General features: G+C 66.7%; 2 protein-coding genes across 2 annotated transcripts in view; one reads left to right on the top strand and one right to left on the bottom strand.

The window, feature by feature from the left end:
* Nucleotides 1-558: 558 nt before the first annotated feature.
* Nucleotides 559-12,954, top strand: CHLRE_05g233551v5 (uncharacterized protein). Its single transcript, XM_043062182.1, has 11 exons — nt 559-820; nt 922-956; nt 1,123-1,244; nt 1,432-1,479; nt 1,882-2,019; nt 2,279-6,011; nt 6,217-6,351; nt 6,507-6,860; nt 7,188-7,734; nt 8,250-9,113; nt 9,324-12,954. The coding sequence occupies exons 3-11, from the start codon at nt 1,191-1,193 to the stop codon at nt 11,311-11,313; spliced, it is 7,863 nt and encodes a 2,620-aa protein (XP_042924535.1). The 5' UTR covers nt 559-820; nt 922-956; nt 1,123-1,190; the 3' UTR covers nt 11,314-12,954.
* A 1,203-nt stretch (nt 12,955-14,157) lies between these two features.
* The window catches only part of CHLRE_05g233550v5 (uncharacterized protein), a 13,951-nt gene continuing 8,479 nt past the window's right edge, over nt 14,158-19,629 (bottom strand). The window contains exons 15-21 of the mRNA XM_043062181.1: nt 19,549-19,622; nt 19,306-19,370; nt 19,003-19,026; nt 18,649-18,715; nt 18,330-18,375; nt 18,080-18,150; nt 14,158-17,825 (exon numbers count right to left, since the gene is read on the bottom strand). Coding sequence (XP_042924534.1) covers nt 16,727-17,825; nt 18,080-18,150; nt 18,330-18,375; nt 18,649-18,715; nt 19,003-19,026; nt 19,306-19,370; nt 19,549-19,622 — 1,446 coding nt within the window. The 3' untranslated portion in view covers nt 14,158-16,726. The remainder of the gene's footprint in view (nt 17,826-18,079; nt 18,151-18,329; nt 18,376-18,648; nt 18,716-19,002; nt 19,027-19,305; nt 19,371-19,548; nt 19,623-19,629) is intronic.

Raw genomic sequence — 19,629 nt, 5'->3', positions numbered from 1 at the left:
CCTACTGCTCAAGTGGTCTGGGCCCCTGCTACCGCCGCAGTCCTGGTATACTTAGACGCGGTCGCGTAGGTAGCAGCCCCTTTCGCATGCACCACCTGCCTTTGCAGCAATTTAATGATGCATCGCGCGTGCACGTGGCCACGTCGTCCTGCGCTGTCGCCATTCAGCACGATTTCGCATGCTGTAACTTCAAGGACCACCTGCTGAGCGCTGGCCTGGAAGCTGCGCCGTGAGGTGTGCATTACACGCTTCAAGCATGAAAAGCGTATGCCGCTAAGGCAGGGTCCTCGCAGTGAAAATGGCGAAGAAGTCGACCAACCGCCGCCAGTCCGTCTCCAAGTCTGAGCAACGCCAGCAAACTCCAAATGCCCCGCCAGCGCGCGCGATGCCAGGCAATGTGTACGCACAAAGAACACATGCGTGCTTTCAGGGTTAGGTCAAGTCGACGCACTGTTGTAGTGCATCGGGTCGGCTGGACGTGCGGCATGATCGCGAAGTACCCCGTCGCTGAAACAGTTAGATAATTCGAGCATCCTACATTTTCCTATTATGTCAATCACATCCGTGCGGTGAGCGAGCGCGAGCGAGCCGCTTTGGCACTACCCTTCCAAGAACTGTGACAAGGGCCGCGCAATGGCAGCCAGCCACTTAGTATACATCATGCATAGTAAGTTATTTCGCTAGACCAGCTGGCGCCCCCTGCAGCCCCAAGGCCGGGCCAGGCCGGGCAAGAGTCTGCTATGCAAGACGCAGCAGAAGGAGGCGGCATCCCAGGAGCTCGCCAACATGAATGGCGCAATGAAGACTACCTTTGGGACGGGTATGTCGCAGAACGTCGACCTCGGCGCACATTATTGACTTGGTTTGCTAGAAGCAGCCAACTTGGCTCCTCTCAATTTGGATTGATATTTTGCTGCGCAGTGTAACACTAACAGCGTCAAGAAGGCCATTAAATGGTGCGCCAGGGCTTGCACGACGAAAATGTCGGAAAAACCAGTGTCAGCAGCGCGCCCATCGGTCTAATTCCCCATACAGACCGATAGCCGTTTAATATGTTGCGAAGGACTGCAGGCGCAGCTGGAGGGGCCGACTCTTGCCTGACTTTCGCTGTGTGCTTTGCAGAGCAAGACGGCACGCCATTGGACGTCAATGGTTATGCCGAATTCTTGGGGGAGGAAATCCCTCAATTGATGAGCAGACCGCCCGTTGGCGCGCTTAGCAAAGCTCAGCGACTCAGCTGCCAGGTGAACAATAGCTTGATTGTCCTGCAGTAGTGCAGAACTGTATCACAACAAATGTGGCAGACGTGGCGTCCCGTGCCTAAGAGCGGTTGTCGTCGAAGCACGTTTCGCGAAACCACAAACAAGATGCGAGCCGGTCAGGCCTTGTAACTCAGAGATTCACAGTATGCAACGCCATGCGCGCTCGCAGATCCAAGGATGCGGTCGCAGCTTGCAAAACAGCAAGCTTTACTATCAGGTGACTAAAGGGGGGGCGCCGGGACCCGGGACCCGGGGCCATTTGTCTCGGGCACTGCACGCGCGAGGGGCGCGTGTCGAAGCTAGGTCATGGCGGGCGGGTCGAGTACAGCGACAGCTAGCAGGCTCTGGCTGTCTACCTCCCAGCCCCGCCACACAGAGCAGCACGGGAGCTGTTTGGTACGTGTGTTGACTACGGCGGCGGCCTCCGGCGCCCGCCGTGCTCCCGCTGCCCGGTCCTCCTCCTTTCTCTCCACTGCCCGCTCCTCCTTCTCCTCCTCCTCCCCCATACAACCCACTCTGTTCTCCATGAGCGGTTGCCCCCCATACGCTCCCTTCGTTTATTCACTACACCGCGTTTCTTTGGGATTGGAGTAAACTACCCCCCTCGCCACCCCCGCAGCGCTTCAAGCTGTGCGAGGACCACCTGAAGCGACCCGCCATCTCCATCGACGGCGTTCTGAGCCGGCTGTGCCAGCAGTGCGGCCGCTTCCACGAGCTGGCCGCATTCGAGGGCAAGAAGCGCACCTGCAAGGCACAGGTAGGCGGCATGGGGGGGGCGGGGGCGGGACACGGTGACGGGGCGGGGGGCGGAGGGAGGCCGCCTGTTACAGCATCTCTGTATGAGTGAGTGATATGGACAAGAGGTCTGCTCACAGCAGGCAGGGCCCGCCTAGGTGGCAGCGGAGGGGGCGTGGGCGGGGGCGGGGGCGTGGTACCAGCGTGCCGGCCACGGACTCCATGCAAGCCTCACACCCGCCTCTTGTGACCCACCCTTGCGCCGCCCTCCCCCCCATCAGCTGGACCGCATCCGCCACGCCAAGGCCAAGCGGCGGGCGGGCGGCCCCGGCACGGGCACTGGCACGGGTGACAACAGCTCCGACAGCCCCGAGCGCGACCCGGGCCCCCACGGCGACCCGGGCTCGTACGGCGGCGGCCCCGGCGGCGGCGGCGGCGGCGGCGGCGGCGGCGGCAGCCTGGGCACGGGGTCCGGCCCCACCACCACAGGCACCGGCGGCACCGGCGGCACCGGACACCAGGTCGTCAGCGGCAGCAGCAGCGCCAGCGCCGATAACGACAACACCGCAGCGGCGGCGGCGGCGGCGGCGGCGGCGGCGGCGGCGGCGGCGGCGGGCGGGGCGCGGAAGGGCCGCAAGCCGGCCGGCAAGGCGGCGGCGGCGGCGGCGGTCGTGTCGGGTGGCGGTAAGGCCCTGCTGGTCGCCCGGGACAAGGCGGTGTTGCGCAAGGGTGCTGGGGGCTGGGGCCGCGGTGGTCGTGGCGACACAAGCGACACGGAGGAGGGCGACGACCAGCGGCCGGGCGAGCGTGGGGCGCGCAGCGGCGGCGGCGGCGGCGGCGGTGACGGCGACGGTGACGTGGACATGTTGCCGGCGGCCCACGAGGCCGAGGTGGCGGCGCAGCAGCACCAGCGCCAGCAGCAGCAGCCGCAACAGCCGCTGCTGCCTGGCGCGGTAGGTCTGGCAGGTAACATGGCGGGTGTGAGCCTAGCCGCAGGGCTGGGGCCAGCGGGGTCAGTGGGGCCGTTGGGGCCGTTGGGACTGGGACTGCACGGCCCCCTGGACCCAGTGGTGGCAATCCCCGAGGAGCTCCTGCCACACCAACACCACCACCAACAGCAACAGCAGCAACAGCAGCAACAACAGCAGCAACAGCAGGGCCTGCTGATGCCAGGCCCCACCCCCGGGCCCGGCCCCGGCCAGCGGCACCTGGCGGTGGCCAGCAACAGCCTCCCGCCGCCGCCACTGCCGCAGCTTGGCAGTGGCGGCGGCGGCGGCGGCGGCAGTGGCGGCTACAGCCCCGAAGGCGGCGGCGGCGGCGGCGGCGGTGGCGGTGTCCATGCGCCGCCACAGCCGCTGCAGCAGGCGGGCTCGGGCTCCCTACACGGCATGCGCCAGCCCTCGCCCCCCGAGTACTCGCCACACCCGCAGATGCAGCAGGCGCAGATGCAGCCGCAGCAGGGCTATCACCAGCAACAGCACCCGCACCCGCACCCGCACGCCAACGCCTTGCACACCCAGCACCAGCAGATGCTGATGCAGGGGCGTGGTGGCGGTGGCGGTGGCGGACGTGGGTGTGCCAGCGGGGGCAGTGTGGGGCCGCAGCCAGGGCACGTGGGCGGCGGCGGCGGCGGCCATGGACCCTCCCTGTTCGGCGTGACAGACCGCGGCGGCGTAAGCAGCGGCGGCGGCATCCAACACCAACAACAGCAATACCAACAGCAGCAGCAGCAGCAGCACCCAAATCAATACCAGCAGCAGCAGCTGGCGGGTGGCTACCAGGGCGGCCACGGCGGCGCCAGCCCAGACGACAGCGCCGGCCGCGTCAGCAGCCCCAGCGGCAGTGGCGGCGCCGCGGCCGGCGGCGGCGGCGGCGGTGGCATGATGGGCTCACAGCTGTCGTCACACGTGGGCAACGCTACGGCAGCCGGCGGTTGGGCGCGGCCAGCGGGCGGGCCCGGGTACGGCGACACGCAGTACGGCATTAGTAACGATAACCGCGGCTGGGGCTCGTCTGGTCGCGATACGGCCGGGGCGCAGCAATTGCTCAACCGGCGTGCTGGCGGTAGCGATGGCACGATGTCGGGTGTTCAGCAGCAGCACCCGCAGCAGCAGCAGCTGGGGGACAGCGGCCGCGGCGGCAGTGGTATGCCGGGTCCTGGGGGCCTGGGCGGTGGCGGCGGCGGCGGTTCGGAGCCCTGGCACGCACGCGGCAGTGCCAGTTCCCTTCCCGTGATGGGCGGCCTTGGAGGAGGCGGTGCCGGCTGGGGCGGGGGCAGCGCGTTTGCTGGCGGCATGGGCGGCGACGGCGGGGGCTTGGGCATGGGCATGGGCGGTGCGGGCCGGGGGCCGCAAGGCCTGGCGGGGCTTGGAGGGGGCGCGGCAGCAAACGGCAGTCCGGCCTTGCTGCGTGCCGTGCAAAGCACGCCCTTGTGGGCAGACTACCCGGGTCTCGCGGCGCTGAGGGGCGCAGGCGTGGGCGGGATGGGCGGCGGTGGCGGTGGCGGTGGCGGCCTGTGCGGGAGCGGCAGTGGAGGACTGTACGGCGGCGGGCGGCATCAGCATCAGCATCAGCAGCTGGGTGGCGGTGGCGGCGGCGGCGGCGGTGGCGGCGGCGGTGGCAGCGGTGGAAGCTTCGGGCGCCCTCCACTGGGCGGGCTGGGCGGCCGCGGCGGCGACCCCGATGTGGAGATCGACTCCATTTTTGACGACCTGGCCGCTCCCTCCCCGTCACTCCTGCACGGCGGCCTTGGCGGCGGCGGCGGCGCCGCCGCCGGTGCGGCGGCGGCCCCGGGCTTTCCTCGCCTGAGTCACCAGCCCGCCGGCTACCCCCCGCAGCAGCAGCAACAGCAGCAGCAGCCGCAGGGAGTGCCGCATCGGTTGTACGCAGCAGCTGGCGGCGCCAACGCGGGTGGCCGCCTGTCGACGTCGGCGGCGGGCTCACCTGACGCGCCGCCGGGCGGCTCTCCACAGGTGGCGGCGGCGGTGCAGCAGGGCCCGCCCAGAGGCCGGCGGCTGTACGAGGCCGCCGGCGGCGGCGGCGACGGCGACGTCGCCGACGGCATTACCGCCGCGGCGGCGGAGCTGCTGGGCGCAAGCGTTGGGCACCACCGCAACGGCGGCGGCGGCGGCGGCGGCGCCACCACCGCCGCCGCGGCGCTGGCGGCGCGGCTGGATGCCCTGAGCGGCAGCAGCAGTGGCAACAGCCTGCTTGAGACACTCAAGATGCTGAGTAAGAGCAGCAGCGCCGGCAGCGCGGGCGACGGTAACGATCTTATGGGATTGTACGACGCAATGATGACTCAAGGCTTCTTTGGCGCTGACGCCCCGGCGGCGGCGGCGGCGCAGTCCGGCGCGCCGTTGGGTCCCGGCAGCGCCGCCGCGGTGTGCGGCCACCTGCGGGCGGCGGCTGGGATCGCAGGCGAGGGCAGCGGGGGCCTGCTGCCCACACCGCCGCTGCTGGGGGGGCAGCAGCAGCAGCAGGGCGGGGGCCTGCCGCCACACTTGCAACACCAGCAGTCGTTCAACATTCCCGGCCAGGGGTCCTTGCTTGGTGCCATGGACGCAGGCGGCGGTGGCGGCGGCGGCGGCGGCGGCGGCATGGGCCTGAACCAACACCAGCAACAACAGCAGTACCAGCAGCAGCACTACAACCAGCAGCAATACCATCAGAACCAGAACCATACGCAGCGGCAGCAGCAGCAACAGAACCAAAGTCGGCAGTACTCGCCCATGCACGCCGGAAGCTTCCAGGCCTCAATGGCCGCCGGAGGCGGCGGCGGCGGCGGCGGCTGGGGCACAGCGCCCGGCGGCGGCGGCGGTATGTCGCTGAGTGGCGGCAGCGGCGGCGGCGGTCCCGCCTATGTGTCGCGCGACAGCCTGAGCCGCCTGACGCTCAAGCTGATGAACTGCCTGCCGGAGGACCTGCCGCCGCTGCTGCGAGCCAACATGCAGCGCTGGGCGGCGGGCGGCGGCGGCGCCAGTGCTGAGGTGCTGCAGGCCTGCATGCGGCCGGGTGCGTGGGCGCGTGTCTGGGCGTGTAGGCGTGTGCAGCCGTGCCCGTGTGTGTCAAGAAACGAAACTGAAGCCCTTCGTTCGTGTGTGGGGGGGGGGATATGTGTGCATGTACGGAACCGCAGTGTGTCGCAATGGCCCCACGCGTCTGACCCCGGCCCCTGCCCTCGGCCTTCCAAACACGCGCGGCTGCCCTGGCGCTGCAGGCTGCCTGGAGCTGGTGGTGGACGTGGTGCACAGCGCCCCCCCGCACGAGTTCGCGGCGGGACTGCTCATGCTGGGCCGCGCGGATGCGGCGGCGCGGGGGCTGCGGCGCGCAGTGGGGCCGCGCCTGGCCGACGGTGAGGGAGCAGGGCGCTGGGGGTTTGGGGGGCGGGGGGCGGCTGGGCGAGGGGAGGCGGCGGCGGGGAGGCGGGCTGAGGGCAACCCTCTCTCACACTCTCACACTCTCACACTCTCACAATCTCACGCCCTCCACACGCTGCCTGCCCAACAGACAACGAGCTGGTATTGGAGCTGGAAGGTCTGGTGCTGTCCGTACCGCCCGGCTGGTACATGCCCGGAGGGGCAGCAGGAGCAGGAGTGCCGGAGGCGGCGGCGGCGCCTGGCGAGAAGGATCAGCAGCAGCAGCAGCAGCAGCAGCAGCGGGAGGAGGGCAAGGCTGTCACGGCCACCGGCGCTGCCTCTGCGGCTGTGCCGGGCCCGGTCATCCGTACCTGGCGGGAGGCGGCGGAGCGGTATGAGCGCCAGGACGCCCAGGGGGAGGAGGGGGAGGAGGACGCCGGCGGCAGCAAGTGGCCGTGTGTGCGGCCCACCATCCTGGCGTGCTCACTGGCGGCGGCGCGGTGCGGTGAGTAGCTGCGCGGTGGTGTCCCCGGGGCGTGTGATGCGGCAGCATGGCCGGCCGCGTGGCAGTCTCAGTCTCTGCCGCGCGGGCTCATGCCCACAAGGCCACACCCACCACGCCACCTTGTCTCCTACCTCTTGCCTCGGTCTTCCACTTCCTCCCTCACTCCCTGACTTGCCCTGCTCCCCCCCATCGGTGCGCATACTCCTACGCCTGCTGTCTACTTCGCTACACTTCTCTGTACCAATCCTTGCAACCCCCCCCCCTTTCTCTGCTGTACCAATCTTTGCAAACCCCCTTCCCTCCCTCCCCCTCCCCCTGCCTCCCCAGCCCCGCTGCTGGCGCTCACGGTGTGCGGCATGGGTCTGGACCACCCCTCCGTCACCCTGTGCGCGCGCATGGGAGGCCAGGTGGTGCCGGCAGCCGCCGCCCAGCTGCCGCCGCCACGGCCGCCGCCGCCGCCGCCGCCGCCGCCGCCAGTGCGCGACCAGGACCAGGGCCAGGACCAGGGCCCAGCCGGGGCCTCGGAGCCCGGAGCCCCCAGCCTGCAACAGCCTGGCACGGCCGCTGCGGCGGCGACTGCTACAGCCTCCACGGGCGACCACAGCAACCAGGGCAGTAGCGGCAGTAGCAGCGGCGGCGGTGTGAGCGGCTGGTCGCGGCTGTCTGTTCAGGTGGCGCCGCCGCGGCGTGAGGGGCTGCTGGTGCTGGAGGCGCGGCGGGGCCGGCTGCTGGGGCCCTGGTGGCCTGTGCTGGTGGTGGCGGACGGGGCAGTGGCGGCGGAGTTGAACCACCTCAGCCTCACAGTGCAGGGCGAGGAGGAGGCGGCGGCGGCGGTTGGTGGTGGCGGCGGCGGCGGCCTCGCCCTGCCGGACTGGTGGGTGCAGGGTGCTGCTGTGTCGCTGTGCCGCTCTGTGTGTGTGTGTGTGTGTGTGTGTGTGTGTGTGTGTGTGTGTGTGTGTGTGTGTGTGTGTGTGTGTGTGTGTGTATGTGGGTGGGTGGGTGGGTGGGTGGGTGGGTGGGTGGGTGGGTGGGTGGGTGGGTGGGTGGGTGTGTGGGTGTGTATATATGTGTGTGTTGTGTGTGTGTGTGTGTGTGTGTGTGTGTGTTGCGTGTGTGTGTGTTGTGTGTTGAAATGCCACCCGCCCACCCGCCGTAATACGTTGCCCTCGCGTCCGTCTTGATCCTGGCAAACCTCTTTCCGCCCGCTCGTACTTACACACGCACACACACATACACACACACAACACACACACACACACACACACACACACACACACACACACACACACACACACACACACACACACACACAACACACACACAACACACACACACACACAAACAGCACACACACGCCCCATGTCTCTCGCCTCCTCCTCCCCACAACAGGCTGCGCTGCTTCCTGGTGGACCTGGGCCAGCTGCTGGACTGGGTGGGGTGGACCGGGCTGGAGGAGGCGCCCGAGGCAGCCTTCCCGCAGCCCCTGGCCGCGCCGCACAGCACAAGCACAAGCACTGGTGCCGGCTCCGCCGCCCCCTCCACCGCCTCCGCCCGCACCTGGGGCAGCGGCACCGACAGCCTGACCGCCTCCGCCTCGGTCAGCAACAGCATCAGCAACAGCAACAGCTGCAGCGGCAGTGGCAGCGCGGCGGCGGAGGCGGCGGGCATGGCCGCAGCGGCGGCGGCCCTGGCGGCAGGCTTCAGCGCCGCCGCCTCCGCTGCCGCCACCAGCAGTACCGACGCGCCGTACCGCATCCTGCCCTCCGCCGTGTCGCTTTTCAACCGCCGCCGCCGCAGCATCATCCCCAGTGCCGTACTGGCGGCGGAGGCGGCCGCCGCCGCCGCCACGTCGCGCACGCTGACGCCAACTGGCATCGTCGCTGCCATGGCCGCCGCCGACGCCGCCAGCGGCGGCGGCAGCCACGGCGGGGGCGGCGGTTACAGCGTCGGATCGTCTTCCGCCGCCGCGTCTTCCGTCGCCGCGTCTTCCGTCGCCGCCTGCACTGACAGCAGCTGGGCGCCGTCCTATTCAGGCTCTCACTCCCGCTCAAACGCCGCCTCGGGAGTGCCCATTGGCGGCGGCGCCGCAACTGAGGTGTTGATGGCGGGCCGCGGCAGTGGCGGCGGCGGCAGCGGTGGCGGCTGCGAGCTGTACGACTGCCGGGTGGTGGCGGCGCTGCGCGATGCGGAGGCCAGTCTGGAGCGGCGGCTGTCGTACAAGGCGTGTCGGCTGCTGGCGTTCTGCGTGCTGCGGTGGGTGTGTGTGGCCGGGCGGTGTGGCTGGGTTGGGCACACACACGTGCACACATACACACACATATGCACACCTGGCCTGCCGCTATTCTGCACACCTCGTCTCCCCTTCCTTGCCCACCTCGCCTCCGCGCCCCACACTAACTCCGCTTCCGCCCTCCCTCCCACCCTCTCCCACCCTCTCCCACCCTCTCCCTCTCCCCCCCCCAGCGGCCTGCTGGCCACCTCCAACCTGCTGTGGGGCGTGCTGACGCTGCAGGGCCAGGCGCTGGCGGCGGTGCTGGACAACGCGCTGCACGAGGGCGAGGGACTGCTCATGTGCGCGGTGCGCTCCCGCTGCCGCCACATGCTGGCCTCCGTGCTCCGCCGCGGCGCCGTGCCCATGTCCGGCCCCGCGCCCTGGGTCACACGCGACCTCTCCCGCGTAGGCCCCACCGGCCTCTCGCCGCTGCACCTGGCGGCCTCCCTGCCCGGCGGCGCCCCGCTGGCCCAGGCGCTGCTGGAGCTTGTGCCCACAGCCGCGCCGCTATGGTTCGGCCTGAGGGGGGCCGGCGGCGTCACGCCGTCCGAGCTGGCCACGCGCACGCACGGCGCCGGCGGCGTGGGCGGCGCGCTGAACGCGCTGGCGGCGCACCTGGTGCTGCTGGCGGCCGGGCCGGGCGTGAACATCCCGCTGCTGCCGCGCGCGCCTGGGCACTGCGGCGCCGGCGCCTCGCCCTACACGCCCTACTCCGCCATCGCGCACGGCGGCGGCGGCGGCGGCAGCCTGGCCGTCAGCTCAGCGGTGGCGTCAGATGCCGCCATCACCGCCGCCGCGGCGGCGGCGGCGGCAGCGGCGGCGGCGGCAGCGGCGGCGGCGGGCGACGGCTCCGGGCCGCTGGACCTGGCGCTAGTGACGTCACTGCTGGTGAACAAGCGGCGCGCGCTCACCGCCATTGACGGCAGCGGCGGCGGCGGCCGTGGCAGGGTTAGGGGCTCGCTGCAGGGCGTGGCGGAGGAGGTGGAGCAGGAGGAGCAGGAGGAGGAGGCGGAGGGCCTGGGCGGTGCACGGGGCCGAACGCCGCAGCAGGCGGAGGTGGAGTGGACCGACGATGAGGAGGAAGAAGAGGAGGAAGGGGAGGAGGAGGAAGAGGAGGAGGAGGAGGAGGAGGAGGAGGAGGAAGCAGAAGAGGAGGGGGCCGAGGAGGAGGAGGAGGAGGGAGAGCCGGCGGCTGTGGTGGAGGAGGAAGGCGCCATGCCAACGCCGCCGCCGCAGGAGGCCCTGCTGCTGCTGCGGCACCAGGAGCAGGAGGAGGAGCAGGAGCAGGAGCAGGAGGAGGAGATCCGCCGCGGGCTGGAGCACATGCAGCTGCGGGCGCTGGCGGAGGAGGAGCCGCGGGAGCCGCGGGAGCCGCGAAAGCCGAAGGCGCCGGCGCAGGAAGCGCAGCAGGGGGAGATTGCTCCGCATGCAGGCGCTATCAGCGGTGGTGGCAGTGGCAGTGACAGCGGCGCGGATGGCAGCTTGCCAGCCGCCGTCCAGCAGCCGCAGCCGCCGCAATCGTTGCCGCAATCGCCGCCGCAGCTGCTGCATTCGCCGCCGCAGCCGCAGCCGCCGCAACCGCTGTCGCAGCTGCTGCATTCGCCGCCGCAGCCGCAGCCGCCGCAACCGCTGTCGCAGCTGCTGCAATCGCCGCCGCAGCCGCAGCTGCTGCAATCGCCGCCGCAGCCGCAGCTGCTGCATTCGCCGCCGCTGTCGCAGCCGCCGCCGCCGCAGCCGCAGCTGCTGCAATCGCCGCCGCAGCCGCAGCTGCTGCAATCGCCGCCGCAGCCGCAGCTGCTGCATTCGCCGCCGCTGTCGCAGCCGCCGCCGCCGCAGCCGCAGCTGCTGCAGGAGGTGCAGCTGCTGTGGGAGTCACCTCAGCAGTGCCAGCCCGCAGCGGGTAGCGACGGCGGCGGCGGCGGCGGCAGGACCCAGGCACACGACGCGGCGTGGCCTGCCGGCCCCTCCAGCGCCGGCGGCTCCCAGGCCCCCACCCCCACCAGCGCTGGCGACAGCTACCAGCGCGCAAGCAGCAGTGGCGGCACCGGCGGCAGCGGCGCCGGGGGCAAGCCCGGCGGCAGTGCCAGTCGCCTGTCTGGGTGGCTCAAGGGGTTGGTGAAGGGCCGCAGCGACAAGGACGAGTCGTCCAAGGGCTCAAAGGCCCCGAAGAGCCGCAAATAAGGAGCGAGGTTGGCTGTGCACCGGCATGCACCTGACAAGCACCGTGCGTAATAAAGAATCAATAGTCGTGGTGACGCAACACAGCAAGCATAACACGTCTAAGATGTTCTGGCCCCCACAGGACGTCGGCTTGTTGAATCAGCCCGAGCCCTTTGGGCGTAGTCTGGTCAGCAGCTCAGGTTTCATCTGGGCGCGCTTTTTGGATGCGTGCAAAAGTCATATGTGGCATGCAACATTTAAGATGAGGGCCAAATGCATGCGTTTAAGATTATGAAGGTTATAAGGAACGTTTGCGACGGTATGGAAGAGGGGAGTTACACAGAGCGATAGAGCTTGGATGCAGGCCGGCAGGCAATCAGGTGGCCGCACAGGCACATAAAATGCAACCAAGCAGCTGCGCAAGGCCAGAGCCAGGCAAATGCCTGGACCGCCGAGTCGCACACGGATACAATGCTGCGGGCTACCGTACGGTATTGAGGATTGCTCTTACCGCAATAGGTACTGCTTTGCCGTAACTGCCATGACGCACCAGGGCATACGCATGTGTGAGGTGGCACGTGGGCAGCAGGCGGGCGGCAGGAATGTTGCCGGTGTCAGTTTGGGTTGGAGGCGGTTGCTGAGTCTTTAGTAACACGCTCTTGACAGGTAGGCTCCTCCCCGGATTGATGGGTCACTCGCCTCGCCTCCACACGTGGCAAAATGCTGCCTCTTCAGGGAACAGATCCGGTTGCTACTTTCAGTTGAAGCAAAAATGAGTAGCGCGCTTGAGGCGCAGATGTGCAAAGCCGGAGCGTGACACTGCGTGTGATTTTGAGAAGCACCAGGAGAGGGGATTGACACTAGCATGTGTGTGGCAAGCATGTCTAGAGTCCAGCTGCCGCGTGATGCGGTGATGGTTATCAAGGGCCACCGTGTGCCGTGTGCTCACTCAAAATAACAACATCGACGGCTAGGTTAAGCCCACATGAGGACCTTCGCGCATGTACAATATGCTCGCATGAGCTCCCGGCTCAACTGCATGCACACAAACTCAAAAAAGAAAGGTGGCAATCCCGTGATTGTGAAGGTCTCGGAGGCGGCATTTAGAACTGTGTGGCTAAGCGAGCACGCAAGTGAGCCCAGGAAACCACTGGGGTGCCGAGGGGGTGCTTCGTCAGGGGGTCCGTCTGCAGGCGCTACATCGGTGTTGTGACGATCCTACATGCTGCGGAGCCGGTGAGAGGCACACGCCCCCTCGGTGATGGCCGCACGGTGCAAACATTGGTGCAGGGAGCGAGGGAGCGATACAGTATTGCCGCATGGTGTGCTCCGCCCGGGCGTGTGTCATGGGATGGGTTGGCGCAGTCCCGTAGTGTACAGCGTTTTCCCAGACCCCAACGTTCAAGTTGCCGCGTCAACGCATGAGCGCGCGGCTGCTATAACGTCGGAGGCTGAGTTGCTGGCAGGCTGGTCGTTTGTTGATGCGCATTCCGGGCGTGCGCGTTAGAGGAGTGTCCAGAGTTCAGACATAACAAGTAAGCGTGCAGCACATTGCGGACAATGAATTTCATTGGTTTGTGAAAACAAGTTGCCGGAGGTGTGTGGGGCTTGCCTCCAGCAATCTGGCAGTAGAGCGCCAGCGGTATGTAACGCCGAAGTGCCGCCGCGTCAATGCCTCCCGCGACCGCGACCGCAATGGTCTTACAGCGCGGTGGTTGCACTCCACTTGTTCTAGTCTGCTACCGTACCTTGGGCCCAGGTGATGCAATGGTGAGGCCATAGACTGGACATCCGGTTCGCCTCCACTCCGCTGGCCTGGCTGTCTTTGCAACACGGCACAGATCCCACGCCTGATATATTATTGTACCAGAGAATGCGAAAGAGAGTCAGCAAACGTGGTTGCATCCTTGCACACGCGTACTGACACGGTCCCCCTCCCCCGAGCTTACTCGGCGAAAGGATATTGAACCCGAGGAAATGTTATCAGTCGTAGGGGATGGCCATGTCATATGTGAAGTTCGTTCGCGTCGCATTGTGTTTCGCGTGCCAACCCTAGGATTTGATGCCGCCATTGAATGTCCTGCCATTTCGCCTGGTCCATCACACTCGCCAGTCATGACCATTGTAGCCTTGCGGCCGTGATGCAACTGCGTGGTGGCGCCCTGGGGGCAGACCCAGGGGACCAGGAGCACAGAGGAGACACCAGAGCCGGTTCCTCCTGGTTCTGCAGGCCCAGTGGTGGGCAGCGTGCTCCGGCCTCAGGGATACCGCATACGTACGCCCTACTAGGCTGCTACGGTGGTGGTGTCTTACAGAGCGCTTCCGAAGCCCCTGCCGGCATGGTCGCCCCCAGACCCCAGCGCCAGCTGCGCATGAGCGGTGCAGGGGCTGCAGTCCGTGCGGCCCCATTCCGACCCCAGCTGCTGTTGCCTCACACCACAGGTGCTTACACCTTCAATCCCTGACACGCCTCGTCCCGCCCTCATACAATGTCCCGCGTGCTGGCAAACCCCTGCCGTGCGCTGATGGATGTACTCCCCCCACGGCTAAACACCGGTTTAGCGCGTGTGTGTTTGGCGGGGGGGGGGCACTGCGAACACCCTCAGCCAGTGTCATCAGAGTGGGGGGAACGCCCCTATGCCATCGATCGAGTTACCCGAGTTACCTTCCGCAGCGCAAGTGGATATCGTTACCTTACTAGTTTCAAGCTGCACACGCCGCATAACCCAATGCTGCCGTGAGCACGCAGTCGTTAAGTTATGGCTGTCCCTTGGGACGGCGGGAAGTATCTGAGCATGAGCATGTGACATGGCTTGAAGTGCGGCCCCCGGGCTCCTTTGAGTCCGGAGGCGCGAAGTATCTGGTGACCTCGGCGTGTTACAGGCAATGTGTCCCCGTTGGGACTGCTCGTAATAATGCTTTGTGCTTGACTCATTAGTTGAATCACTGACCGGCAAGTAGTATCAGAGAGCTCAAAGCTGCTCAAAGCGAGAAGACCGTCTCGAGCTCACCGGCGACCCACAAGTGGGGCTCGCGGAAGCGCAACTGGCCCTATCCGGATACACGCTATCCCAAACTCGCTGACGCTCTCAGCTCGCCACACCTCCAGACAGAGACGGCACACCAACCAATGACGTCCGCACTCCGCAACAGCCCTAAAACAACTGGCCTCAGACCCACAACTCTGACACACACGCAAGCCTAAGGCACCCTGACCGACACGAACCGTGCCCAGTCCGGTCACCCGCCATATCGTGACAGCTCAGTGCCCAATATTCGAATGGCCAAGAGCACAACACCGCGTCTCCAGGTTCGCATCTTCACAACAGCAGGCCACAGCGACGCCCACACTGGCAGAGTGGGAGACCCTATGAGTGGCCCTTCATCCAGACCCTCATACCTTGCCCCGTATTAGGTTCGGTTGTTGAGGGGCCCCATGTCCTCATCCGACGCCTCACAGGCACACACACACACACACACACGCACACACGCACACACACACACACACACACACACACACACACACACACACACACACACACACACACACACACATACATACATACATACATACACGCACACGCGCGCGCGCACACACACACACACACACGCAGGAAATACGTTTCGTTTCCTAACGCATAGGATTTTGTCGACCCTCTCTCCTGGCCTCTCGCCTTCTACGCCTTGATGCAGTACATTAGGGTTTCAGGTGCGGCAGGCAGGAAGCCGCCGGGAGTCATGCACCAGCATGTTGACTCCTACGCCATTTGCTAATCCATTATCAGACCTCATGTCGCTATTAGTCCTCTCAGGCAACCGTTTCATGCCGAGCAGCTAGCAAGCTAGCCGCTTTCAGCAATGCACAGGTGAACAAAAGCCATTACCGGTTAATAACCATTGCAATGCGGCAGTGCTGCCGCGCATCTACCAGCCTTTGTCTCGCACGCGCAAGCAAAAGATTTCGCTCCGGGGGCGCTACATACACATATAACATCCATTGGAAAGCGCGCTGACATGCCCCCCGCTGCAACGGTCCATGATATGCGCATTATTGCACGTACCCGCCCGCCACACAACACAACACCCACATCACCGCACACACCGGAGCACGCCATGACATGTGCGCCTCCTCCTCCTGTGCCCAGGTGGACCAAAGGCCAAGTCGCCCAACTACCCCTACCGTAAGCTACAACATTGCAGTCGCCACCCGACAGCCCCATACCATAAGAACACCATCTGGCCATCTCATAAGTATGTCAGTGTACAAGTGGCGCGACGATTGTCAGCACATGAATGCGCCTGGGCCATGCGCCATTCCGAGCAAACCATTGAAAGCTGATGTTGACACGCACACGTGCCAGCACTAGGATTGCCATAAGAGGCTATCAATCCATGGCGCCCTAATGGAATGTGCTGTTTGGTCGGTTCAACTCTAATTTCGTTGCAAACCCCCACCCGCCTCAGAAGCTAGCCCATAGACCCGTGCTACCAAACAAACCCGCCGCAATAAGGAACGTCCGCTGCGCATCCCCACAGTGGGACTCCTCCAACTCAACTGCTAAATCTCTGTCGCTCGCTAACAGACGCAATACGAACTCCTTGACTGCGGGCAATGCGCGACTGCTTCGGAAGAGCAACACAAGGGCATCTCCCGCAGGCCAGTGCATGGGCTTGTGTGAGCCCTGAAACGTCCCCGTCCCGTTAGGACATATCTCTCACGCCAAAGCGGCGATGACAGAGGTCGCGGTAACGGCGCCTCGTTCACCCAGGTTGGACGCAGTATACATCTAGAATGCGAGGCGAGTCCAAAACATGAATGGCCATGGATAGGCGCTTTCCCGTTAAGACCTAGGACTGACCGCCATCGACATCGACATCGGCACGAACATGCTCATGCCGACAGGTGCTACCCACACACGCCGCCGCGCTAACGCCTCGACAAATGGCCCGCCGGCAGCGGCGACCGAGTGGACTGGCGGCGGCGGCGGTTGTTCCGCATCCCTGCGGGCCCACAACTGCTAAGTGGCGAGCACGCCTTGGATAGCTCACACATGGCTCACCGAAGTGGACGCATGAATCACCCCCAACTCGCGATCATCAATGTCATACATGTACCAATACAAACCAAACCGCTGCGCACCGCGTCCCGCCTCAGAGCACTTACGCATCGCAACGACCCCCTCTCCGGACATCGGTCCACAAACGAAGACAAACAGCCGCACACAGCCTCCTGCACTACCTGAAAATAACATAGCAACGCCTCCTACGCTGCAGGGGTGCGACTTTCCTCCCGCCTTGGTTCGTCGAGTGTAAACGGCACCGCGGCACTGTAACATCTGACACCCCATCTTGGCCGTCCGCCACACGATACGGCACTCTCTTGACGGCCCGGTGCAGCAAATGCCTTGCATTGCGGCTGCCTGTGCCCATCACCTCACTCCATAGCAGGTGCGTCCACAGTGCGCAGTGTCAGCTCGCTGACTGGGCCCTCGCCCTGCGACTGCGGCAGCCCCGCCGCGGGGTGGCCGCCACCGCCGCCGCCATTGACTGCTGCCGCTGCTGCTGCTGCTGCTGTTGCTGCTGCTGCTGCGCCATCGCCGTCACCGGCTGTCGACGATGACGACACAGCAGCCGCACTCGCTTGCCAGGCAGCCTGCCGCTGCTGCTGCTGCTGCGGCTGCTGCTGCTGCTGCGGGCGGTGCTGCGCGGGTCCGCCGCCGGAGGTGCCGTTGCGGTGGCCCTCGGTGGCGTTGCCGGAGCCGGGGCGCAGGAAGGCCGCGGCCAGGGCGGGGTGCAGAGCCTGGCCCGGCCCCGCCGCAGGCCCCGCACCGCCCCCCGTGTGCGCCCGCACCGCGCCGTTTGCGCCGCGCACGATGGCAGCGGGTGGCGGGGCGTACATGGCTGCGGCCGCAGCCGCGGCGGTGCCGGAGCCAGATCCCGAACTGCTGGCTGCCGCACTGAGGCCGTTGCCGGGCAGAGCGCCTGCGCCGCCGCCGCCCATGGCAGCGGCGCCTGGCTGCATTGCAAGCGGCATCTTCTGATGGTACTGCTGCTGCTGCTGCTGCTGCAGCAGCTGCTGCCGGTGGGCGCTGTTGCCCGGAGGCGATAAGGCAACCGGCGCGCCGCGATGGTTCGGGAGCGGCTGGTGCTGGTGCATGGTGAGCACACTGCCGGCCGAGGGGAGCCGCCTGGGCTGCGCCCGCTGCGGGTGCTGCTGGAACGGGTGCGGCGCCGCTGCCGGCACCTGTGGCACCTGAGGCAAAGGCCTCTGCGGCTGCGCCTGTTGCTGCTGCATATGATGCGGCTGGTGCAGCGGTGGGTGCGGGTGCGGGGCGGCTGCGTTAGGGTGGGGCTGTGGCGGCAGCGGTAGCGGCTGGGAGAGCTGCGCGGGCAGTGCGCCGCGGCCGCCGCCGCGCTGCTGGCTGGCGGCTGCGGCGCGGGCTGCTGCCAGCATGTGCTGCAGCTGCGCCACCAGCTGGGTGGCGGTGGGGCGGCGCTCGGGCGTGCCGGACAGGCACTGGCTGGACAGAGCGCTGCGAGGGGGGCAGGGAGGAGGCGGCGGGAGAGGTGTTGGGAGAGGTGTGTGGGAGAGGCATTCCAAGAGAGGTGTATGACGATTGGGAGGGGGGGGACAGGCGTGAACGCAATGCAGGCATGCCCACGTGGTGAGGGGGTCTCACGTGCCGCTCATAACCTCCAGTGCTCCCGGCACACGTCCCCAACACACCGCACCACACCGCATCCCACCCCCCACCCCACTGCACACCCCACCCCACCCCACACACACCAGTAGTCTGCGGGCGCCAGGGGGTGGCACTCGGGCCGCAGGTGACTGCGAACCACCAGGCGGGGGAGCTCCTGCGGGGCGGCGGGTGAGTGTGTTAAACAAAGAGTGAGTGTGTGTGGCATGCCGGGTGTGGTGGTGGTGACATGGGGTGCAAAGTGGACCAATAGGCAGGCTTCTTAACGCTCGTTTTAAAGGCACACACATGCACACACGTGCACACACATGCACACACATGCTGACACGCACGCACCTTGGGGTCGACACCGTTGTACGGTGTACGGCAGTGCATCAGCTCCCTGCGGCGTGGGTGTGAGCGCACAGGCAGCAAAGGCACGTGCGGCTTAGTGAGAGCAGGATAGCCTGCGGGCACACCCACATGAACTAGTAATTGCGGGCACACACCCACATGAATAGTGATAACTTGCACAAACTACAGAGTACGGTAGCCAAGGATGCATGAAGTTACAAGTAGCTTACGCAAGCGACCTGACGGTAAGCCACGCACACGCACACGCACACGCACACGCACACGCACACGCACACGCACACACACAGCGCCCCGCACCCACCACATCACAATGCCAAACGCGTACACGTCCACGGGCGCGCCCAGCAGTCGCCCCTTGTGGAAGCACTCTGCGCAGCGCGGCAGGACATGCGGGGCCGGAGTGAGGGGAGGCAGTGCGGCACGAAACACAATGGGAGCGCGGGCTCCCGACATCCGCTGCTAGCGGGCAACCCGCGCCCTGCCTGCGGCCTGTGTCGAGGCGGCGTCAGAGGCCACCAGGCCGTCAGGCCGCCAGCCCACTGGCTACTGCTGCATGCAGGGGTGCCCACCGCCCACCGCCCTCTGGCCACCGCCCACCGCCCGCTGCCCTCTGGCCACTGCATGCGGGTGTGCACACGGCCCTCCACTGCCGCACCTGGAGACAGATAAGCGACCGTGCCTGCAGTGGGCGTAGGTGGGCGTGTGTGTGGGGGGAGGGGGAAGGGGGAGGGGAGCGTCAAGGTGGTGGGACAGTTCAGGACGGGCTAGGTCGTGTCGGTGTGGGCCTGGACTCAAGCGGGCCTGGACCCAAGCTATGAGCGGGCCGCCAGCCGCAGCCCCCTGCCGCAGCCCCCTGCCTCGGCGCCCGCCCGGCCCCCACCCGTCCCCTCCCCTCCCCGCCCCGCCCCCTCCCCTCCCCTCCCCTCCCCTCCCCCTCCGCAGCCGCAGCCGCACTCACCAAACACCTGCGCCATGCGGAAGCCGCAGCCTCCGTCCGTGCCCTGCTCGTCCATCAGCCGCACACTGCAGCGGGCAGGGGAGTGGCGGGGGGGGGGGGAGCGCAGGGGTTTGCAATCGTGTGCGGTGGCGTGTGCGGCGGTGTGTCGTGTCAAGGTGGCGCAGATGTGGACGGCGTCGGGGAGAGGTAGGTGTGGTGGTGGAATCATGCAACAAAGCATCGCACTCTGCCCTGCTTGCTCACCAGCCGAAGTCGGACAGCTTGCATGTCCAGCCGCGCGGGTAACGGGGACTGGACTTGAGGAGCACATTGCCAGGCTTGTGC

The sequence above is a fragment of the Chlamydomonas reinhardtii genome, chromosome 5 (assembly GCF_000002595.2).
Source record: "Chlamydomonas reinhardtii strain CC-503 cw92 mt+ chromosome 5, whole genome shotgun sequence".
Lineage (NCBI taxonomy): Eukaryota > Viridiplantae > Chlorophyta > Chlorophyceae > Chlamydomonadales > Chlamydomonadaceae > Chlamydomonas > Chlamydomonas reinhardtii.
The sequence above is the reverse complement of the archived record's forward strand: the minus strand, read 5'-3'. Positions and strand labels throughout refer to the sequence as shown.